Source organism: Temnothorax nylanderi, unplaced genomic scaffold (genome assembly GCF_030848795.1).
Source record: "Temnothorax nylanderi isolate EJ_2023f unplaced genomic scaffold, tnyl_v1.0 TNYL_tig0102_pilon, whole genome shotgun sequence".
In the NCBI taxonomy this organism is placed as follows: domain Eukaryota; kingdom Metazoa; phylum Arthropoda; class Insecta; order Hymenoptera; family Formicidae; genus Temnothorax; species Temnothorax nylanderi.
Window position 1 is genome coordinate 1 of NW_027249164.1, and position 9,007 is coordinate 9,007.

The 9,007-nt window shown below is 37.2% G+C and overlaps 2 protein-coding genes across 2 annotated transcripts; both read right to left on the bottom strand.

The window, feature by feature from the left end:
• Nucleotides 1–426: 426 nt before the first annotated feature.
• On the bottom strand, nt 427–5,236 carry LOC139775657 (uncharacterized). Its single transcript, XM_071711835.1, has 3 exons — nt 5,107–5,236; nt 3,274–4,441; nt 427–1,462 (listed from the first exon to the last, which is right to left on the bottom strand). Exons 1-2 carry the CDS (start codon nt 5,234–5,236, stop codon nt 3,285–3,287), a joined length of 1,287 nt encoding a protein of 428 aa, XP_071567936.1. The 3' UTR covers nt 427–1,462; nt 3,274–3,284.
• LOC139775656 (uncharacterized) lies at nt 1,393–2,508 on the bottom strand. The gene has a single exon (XM_071711834.1). The coding sequence runs from the start codon at nt 2,506–2,508 to the stop codon at nt 1,393–1,395; it is 1,116 nt and encodes a 371-aa protein (XP_071567935.1).
• Nucleotides 5,237–9,007: the final 3,771 nt, after the last annotated feature.

A 9,007-nucleotide genomic window follows, 5' to 3' on the forward strand; every position in this document is an offset into this window, starting at 1 on the left:
TTATTTAATGATTAAACGAACTTACCTGTAAGTGAAGTTCTATCATAATTGTATGAAGCGCCTCTTCCGAAAGATAATACGTAGTAGTCCCTACTCTATGCCGAGGCGCCACAATCTTTACAGCTAAAACAAAACGTTTTTCCCCTTCCTAGGGGACTTCTCTCGTGTTCGCGCCCAATGCGTCATTTTTTTTCAAAGTTCAGCCGTAGCCCTAAAAGATACGGGATCCGAAATTGTCGGATATGGGTATAGGGAGGGACCCATCTTTCGGAAGAGGCGCTTCATACAATTATGATAGAACTTCACTTACAGGTAAGTTCGTTTAATCATTAAATTGTATTTCGCGCCTCTTCCTCAAGATAATACGTAGATGTTGAAAGTTGGCTACGGTTGTGTAATTATAGAATAAATGTTTGTTATAGATAATAAGGAATATCAAACAGTTTTATTTAGCTTTTTCTTACTTATCTAATATTGCTCGCCCAAATACTCTTAAGTCCTGAACGATGGGTCTATCATAGAATTTTGTGAAAGTGGCTGATCTTTCTGTCCAACCCGCTGATTTTCTTATTACATCAATGTTAATACCTTTGCGTTTCGCCGCAGACGTAGACGCATGCCTAGTACTATGCGCTGAGAAAATATCTGTGTCTATGCCACTTTCCTGCAAAACATCTTTTACCCATCGGCTAAGCGTCTGGGTTGATGCTTTCTTAAACGGTTTTTTAAAAGAAATAAATAAACTCGTTATATCTCTTCTAAGCTCTTTTGTCTTTTTGAGATAACATTGCAGCGTATTAACTGGGCAAATGTTCAAATTTTCCTTGTAACAAGGCAAAGTTAACACCGGTTGATATTTTCCGGGTTTAGAGGTTTTTATTCTCTCCGGAATCTTAATTTCTATCAAGTTCTCTTTAGTAACTATATTTCTTATATCAATTGATGACAAAGTTTGAATTCTTTGCCCAGTTACTAACGCTAATAACGATACTAATTTCTTACTTAACTTATCTAAGGCTAAGTCCTCGTTTCGTAAGTCTCTAAAATAATCAAGAACTAAACTTGGATCCCACGTGGAATCATATTTAGGCTTCGGGGGTCTTAATTTTGACAACCCTTTAAAAAACCTTTTAATAATCTCATTTTGTCCTACTTCTGAGCCTAAGATAAGAGAAATAGCAGATCGCATGCCGTTAAGGGATCCGTAAGATGCCCCGTTGTCAAATTCTATAGTTAAAAATTTAACGATGTCTGCTACTTCAGCATCGTAAAAGGATAAACCCTTATCTTTACAAAATATCCACCATTTTTTCAATGCGCAGTTATATTGCTTGAAGGAAGACTCGCTTAAGGAAGCCATAGTAATTGTTATGGATTCTTTTGGAACGCCTCTTAACAGGAAAGCTTCCCTGATAACTTCCCGGCCACCAGGGTAAGAGACTTCCAAAGCGGATGTGGCTCCCTATCGGGTGAAAGTAAGGTATTACTATCGGCCTTAAATGTCAAAACCTCCGATTCCAGCATTGAAAGGAACAAGGGAAACCACGGCTGTGCTGGCCATCGTGGTACCACAACTATACCCTCTGCTCCTTCCGATCTTATTTTCTGTAAGACTCTAGTAACCAGTATAAATGGTGGAAAAGCATAAAAGAAGGATTTATTCCAGTTTATAGTAAAAGCATCGATCGCTATTGAACCTGGATCTCTTGTCCAGGACACATAATCTTGACATTTTGCGTTAATTCTAGTAGCAAACAAGTCTATATCCGGATCACCGAATTTACTAGTGATCTTCCGAAAAGCTACATCTGACAATTCGAATTCCGTTTCTTTATCCAATCTTCTGGATTCAAAATCTGCTTCAGTGTTATTCTTTGAAGCAATATATGATGCAAAAATGAATAATTCGCGTTCTTCACACCATTTCCAAATGGTCTTCGCAAGATCACTGAGCTTTTTGAATCTTATACTACCCATACGATTTATATAAGAAATCGCTGTAGTGTTGTCGATTCTTAACAAGATATTGCAATTTTGAAGATCTTTGGCGAAACACTTGAGCCCAAAGAAAGCTGATAGAAGCTCTAAGTAATTAATGTGATGTAGCCTTTCGGACTCACTCCAGAGACCATGAGCTCTATTGTTGTTGCACGAAACTCCCCAACCTGTGAGGGAAGCGTCTGAAAAGATAACCAAACTGAATTCACGACTAGAAATACTCGAGACTCTGTGCAAAATATTTGACTCCCACCAAGAGAAATCATCTTGTAAAGTTTGACTCAATTGCATATTCACATCATAATTGCCATTTGACTTTAAAAGAGCTAAGTATTTTTCCTTTTCGAGATTTTTGATATGTGCCCAACTGTATTGGATGGCTGGACAACACGATACCAAGGATCCTATCAACTGAGCAAAATCTCTAATTTTGCATTTTTTCAATTTCTTAAAAATGTTGATCTGATCACGAACCTTGTATCTCTTTTCTAGTGGCAATTCTAACGTCATTTTTTGTGAATCTAGAATAAAACCAAGAAATTTACGGGTCTGTGCTGGAATTTTACGACTCTTATCTTTGTTAATGATAAAACCTAGACTTTCTAACACATTTAGAGATGCCTTTATGTTCTTTAAACAATCCGAATACGTGTTTCCAAACAGTAACAGATCATCAAGATAAACAACCGATAAAAAACCTAAGTTTCTCAGATAAGCTACTACTGGCTTCATGATTTTCGTGAAAACATATGGAGCCGTGTTGAGGCCAAAGGGTAAGCAATTAAATTCATAAAGATTGCCATCAAACGAAAATCTTAAATATTTTTTATAATTTTTGTCAATTGGGATCATATAATAAGCATCTTTAAGATCTAATTTACCCATGAAACAATTGCGACTTACTAATTTACAAGCTACTTTATAATCCTCCATTTTAAAATGGTCTATTTCAATAAATTCATTTAACTTTTTAAGATTAAGAATCAATCTACTTGAACCATCTGGTTTTGGAATTAAAAAGATACCCGATACAAATTGTCCCTTTTGTGGATGGCACCTACTAATAACTCCTTTGGAAATTAACTGATCTATGTGCTCTTTAACCTGAATTTTTTCTTTTAGTGACCATGAAGGTTCCCTAGGGATTGTATTTTGAAATACTAATTCCGCAAAAGGAATTTTATAACCCTTTATCCAATCTAAAACTCTGGAATCGGAAGTTAAGTTTTTCCACTTATTCAGGTAATTTTTTAACCTGCCAGCTGATCTACTTACATCACTTAAAGCTAAGCTTTTTTCTGTTGTTGTGCTAGGGTTTGTGATTGGGGATTGCGGTCTCCCGTGTTCTGAGTCCCCCAGTTCTTCCTGTTGGACTGATTTTGATTGTAAAATTTGTTCCGGAACCCGCCCGACGTCCTGGGCTTGAAAGGCTGACGACGAGGCGGAGCCTTGAAGTTTTTTGGCTTCTTAGAGATTTTAGGTTTTGCTTTCAGGTCCTTTCCCGATCGTTCGATTGTCTTTGCCGCCTTAAGACGCTCATTCAATTTTTGACCAAAAAGCCATTCATCAGCTGTTGATGATTCTAATGTTTCCTTCTGTGGGCTATTGATCGTAGCAAGAATTAGACTTCTGCGAGTCAGGGTTTCATCTCTCTGCAGATCTGCCAACAACCGTGCAGCTTCACTGAGCTTTTTGACTAAGGCAATTTGCGCTGGTGGCAATATCGGAGTTCCTTTATCCGCCTTGCTATTGTTAATAATATCAACTATGGAGCTACCCGTCAAGGCGAGACAAGCAGTAATTTTCTTTTGTTTATCGACGATTCGATCATCTCGTTTTTTGGACGGTTCTGCTATAGAAAGCTTAATCTCTTCATTTAGCTTAGGAGGATCAATCAAGACGCAATTTTTTGGTGGTGCATGTTCCTTGATTAGCTTTTCTCTTTCCTCCTTTGGAAGACCTTTCTTCAAAATGTCCTCCAGCCGAACAGCGATACTTTTAGGAATAGCTGGGGCCAGCACTCTGTCTTCTGCAACTCGTTTGCCAATTGCATCCAAAATTTCCTCATCCAGATCTTCAATAATGAGTTCACTCTCTTGCCCAGAAACCTCAGTTTTTTGGGCATTTGCAGAAGATGAATCTTCTCCTGGTTTTACTGTCGGTTGACCTTCAATAGAAGCCTCTGTCGGTGCTGGAAAAGTACCAACGGGCGGATCATGAGAATGATTCGAGGTCGATGCGACCTCGCCGCCCAACGCAACATCCGTTGCCTCCACAGTGAGCTCCTCGTAAATCGAGGGCGATCGTTGATCATCATCCGACGGGATAAATGGAGAATCGGGTGGAGTTCGTGAAGGGCTTTGTGACAGATTCCTCCTGTCTCTATCACTGGATGATTTCGGCCGTTTATGATCACCATCCTCTAACCTCGAATCACGGTTTCCTAATAAATCACATTTCTTTTAGGACCGTTTTATATATGTGTACAACACACATTCACATAAATATATATATAAATATATATATATATGTATATACATGTATATATGTATATATACGTATATACATATTAAACACATACATGCATTACTTGAAGATACCGTCTCAAGTAAGACCGCTTGTCTTAAAGCGTACACACTGAGATTTATTACGTCATAAGACGAAATCGCCACTAACTTAGAGTCTGCGGCCTGCCAATAGGTTAGGGCCTATGACACGATGGTGTGTATTTAACGGTGTATACACCGAGGTACATTATATGCTTCTCGTCCTGAGACAAAGCTCGCCATCAGGTTAGCGCCTGTGGCTCGTCAATAGGTTAGAGCCTATGACGTGACGAGTGTGTAGCCGATACGTATATTATCTATACGTCAGGAGACTCAGTCTCCGCAAACGATAAAATCGTTTGCCTTGCGGCGTACACGAGGCATTCGTCGTAAGCTAAAGCTTGCCACCAGGTTAGAGCCTGTGACTCGTTCATAGGTTAGAGCCCATGACACGACGAATGTGTACCAAGAGATAAGAATAAAAACATTATCGTCCGACCACTCCTTACGAGGCGGAATAGAAAAAGATGGCAATCGAGTTTTCGATTAACCTGATACTTACGTGCCCGTCTCTTCCGTATTCGATCCTCAAGCTTTTTAAGATCTCTCGACAGGCGTTTCATTTTCTTAGTTATCCTATTTTCCTTGGATTCATCGTCCGAATCCGACCTCCTGTATTTTCTTTTTCCCATTTTTCTAATGGCGAAGTGACTATCTCGGCACAAGAATAAAGAATGACGCATTGGGCGCGAACACGAGAGAAGTCCCCTAGGAAGGGGAAAAACGTTTTGTTTTAGCTGTAAAGATTGTGGCGCCTCGGCATAGAGTAGGGACTACTACGTATTATCTTGAGGAAGAGGCGCGAAATACAATTATAGATCTGTCGAAAAAAATTTCGTTCACGGTCGCCGAAGGCATAAACAACTGTCACGGGACGGGGGCGTATTCTTCGCCGGAAATTCGAGGACGCACGCAATTTTGCGCAAGTTTCCCGAACTGTTACGTTCACTTTTTCTGCATTTTTGAAGGGCGCATTAGATAAGACTATTTAATAACTATTAATTGCAAAAAGAAAATTAAAGGAATGTAATTTTTTCTTTAATAAAGATTAATGCGCGATATAAATATAATATATATTTTTAGAAACATTAAATATGTAGCATTTCAACATTTAGGCTCTATAAAAGATTAAATATCAATTATATATTAATAGGTAATGTTGAGAGATAATTAATATTTAATCAATAATTAATAATTATCTATTGAATTAATAATTGATAATTGTATTTGCAGTTGTTGAAATTGTCCGGATATCACTGGGACTGAGCAGTGTGTTTTTTTAAATAGCTCCAATTACAAGATACATCGAAGGATTTTATAGGATACACGGATGAAGAAAAGTCTATTTTAACGAATTCATTCTGCGGGCGAAGATATACGGCCACGAGTAAGCGTATCGTGTTCCTTGCGGTCGCTTGACCGCGCATTTCTTTTGCTTCGGTATCACCCCTGCGGATCGCGTTACAGACACGCAAATGTAATTTGCATTTCAATCATTTTTCCCGGGAGACAATTGACAAAGCATTTCCTCGTAATAAATATTTACGCGAGAGACAAGAGTAAGCACGTAAATATTTACGCGATACAATTTCACTTGTTGCTCGTAATTAAAGAAAGATATTAGGATATATAAAATAGTAGGATATAAAAATATCTACCATATCGGATATATGTACATGAAAAAGGCGAGCAAGAAGTCATAAAAAAATATTAATGTAAGTCAAATATTAGATAATATTAGATAATTCATTAACTATATAAAATATTACCGCAACATAACGCAAAGTGGGACTTAAACGAAATGAAATCTATCCATTATTAAAATCCATGTAATAATTAATCTGAGATACACCTTAAATAAATAAGTTGATATGATTAATATTATGATATCGAAATGAAAAAATTATAATAAGTACGATATTTTTTCTGAATCGTAACGCTAGAAATTTTTTACATTCATAATGGGCACGATTTTCGACGAATAACTTTGAATGATTGGAAGTCGATCGTTAGATACGTCTCTCGCTTCTCTCGAAAGATAAATTATATTTATTCTAAATTTCACGTAAAATTGCTCGAGAAAAATGCAGGTGAGATATAAAGTAAGCTGGTTATCGACAACGTCGTCCATAAAGTTTTTCCGTATATATTTGAGGAAAATAAGATTCCGCCGTATAGAGCTCCATTTATTCCTTCCGATAAAATCTTTCGACAAAACCGGGAATAGCTTTCCTATGAAGGAAAATGAAGCGCGAATACGCTCGTCCGACGACGAGGATGTCATTTGCGAATAAATGAACACGCGTCGAATTTCCAATATTTATGACAGGTCTACTGAGCGTTTCGAAGAAGATTATAACACAGTAATAGGATTCCGTCTTCGCACGGTAATCTACAAAGCATAAATTGCAATCTCTTTCTCTCTTTCTAACGAAATTTTTTTTCCTATTTTTTTATTGTTCCCTAATACTTTGTTCATTAGATCTCAAATTACATATTTTAAATAAAATTAGAAAATATACTATTAACAATTATTTAATTATTAATAAAAGTAGGTTATAATTAATGACGAATTCGCATCATTAATAAACGATTCATTAATTAAGCTAGCTATTAGAGTGTTTGTTTCAAATATATGTAAAAGGAATGCACATCACATGGAAGATTCTATGATTTCCATGCATTTTATGTGTATGTATACATAATATATGTATATACATATATATCCACACACACATGTGCATGTTTAATTTTGTTTTTTTGTACGAACAAATGGAATCCATTTCCATTTTACGCTAGCAAGTGATAGAGATCAATGACCAGAGCGAACTTGTGTCCGCATCTTCTCGCTTCATTCGTGTCAAATGCAACGATTCGCGCGGTCGAGCCGATCCATTAATCGTTATTCCTAATTATAACTGACACTCGCTGACGAATTTTAGATTTACCGCAACAAAGCATTCCGTTGCAAAAACGTTCCGTGATTTTGCCATAACTCTCCGTTGCAAGGTGATGAAATTTATATTTTAAATAAGTCAAAATTTAGATATAACTTAGATATAACATGCGTTAACCGACATGTAATCACGGCGACACGTGGACGGTCAGTGGAAAGGAGACGATCGACGCAGACCAAATGGAAACGTCGATGCGAGACCGCTCGCGAGTCAAAGCCTGATGGCAATCACGCTTCATTGTGAACAAATGTAATTTAATAACGTGACACTGGCCACCACAACAGCATAATTCGCCAGTGGGGGGATTACGGGACGAAAAGGAAGGCGAAGGAAGGAAAGACAAAACCGAGAGTGAGCGAAGGGAGAAGGAAGGGGAGGAAACCCATAAAAGGCGCGCGAAGGGGAAAGGGCAAAGGGGAAGTCTCGCGATATTTCTGCAAGATGTTGCATCAGTCTCCCGACATTTCTTCTTCCTTTTGTTCTACGCGAATTCGTCAAGGACGCGGCACCGAGCGACGCGACGAGAGCGAAATTCGCTCGCCAAACTCTGCGGCAAAGGAACGAAGTGGTTTATTGATGAATTGATATTAATATTATCCCTCGTGCAAATCGAGCGTTCGCGATGACATTGTTTCTTAATTATGTACGTAATTCTTTAAGAAGTAAGGCAACGAAGTAAAGAGACAGAGGCGAGAAGGTAGAAGTACAATAAGTATTCGATTGAAAATCAAAGTAACCAAATGTGATATGAACACGTTTCTGTCCTTACTTTAAATTATATTTTCAATATAAAAATATAGGAGAATTTCTAACAGAATTTAAAATATAAAAATGCAATAAAATTCATACTTAATACAAAAATTATAATTTAGAATTATCGTTAAAGCAAGCATTTATATATTTTTTTGTAAAAATCAAATAAAGTTACGACGAGAAAATTATGAAAATTATCACATTTTTGTCGTTTTTAACTCGCCAATAAAACCACGAATTTATGTAACAATTTTCGTTTTCGTACGAATATCGTTAGAAGAAACAGTTTACCAATCGACCGCAAATTTTCTCCCTTAATTTTGTAAAATAGATTTGACCACTTTTCTTCCTTATTTTCTATTTTTCTGGAAAAGGTTGATAAAACTAGCGCGTTTCTTTTGCGTTCGTTAAATGCTGATAAAGTGATGAAATCGTTGCAATAAGTCTGATTGAATCTAGCTAGGGGACGACTATAATGGCCTCTCTTTATCAAGTTTTCACATTAAAGTTATATAGCGACAGATCATATAAATATTTCAAAATGAACGACACGGGACACGCGTGGCACGCGTAATCATACGCATGATCTTAATTAGATTGACTTTGGTGTCACTCATGCGAATCGTAATGGGTTCATATATCACACCTGCTGTAGGCGATGTATTGAGCTTGTTGAAAACTAAATATTTGATT

Excerpts from the sequence above, each read along its gene's own strand:
- LOC139775656 (XM_071711834.1), bottom strand. The coding sequence starts at position 2,508 with ATGACGTTAGAATTGCCACTAGAAAAGAGATACAAGGTTCGTGATCAG.
- LOC139775657 (XM_071711835.1), bottom strand. The coding sequence starts at position 5,236 with ATGGGAAAAAGAAAATACAGGAGGTCGGATTCGGACGATGAATCCAAG. Across the intron at positions 4,442-5,106 it reads AATACGGAAGAGACGGGCAC|GAAACCGTGATTCGAGGTTA; the intron begins GTAAGTATCAGG and ends GTGATTTATTAG.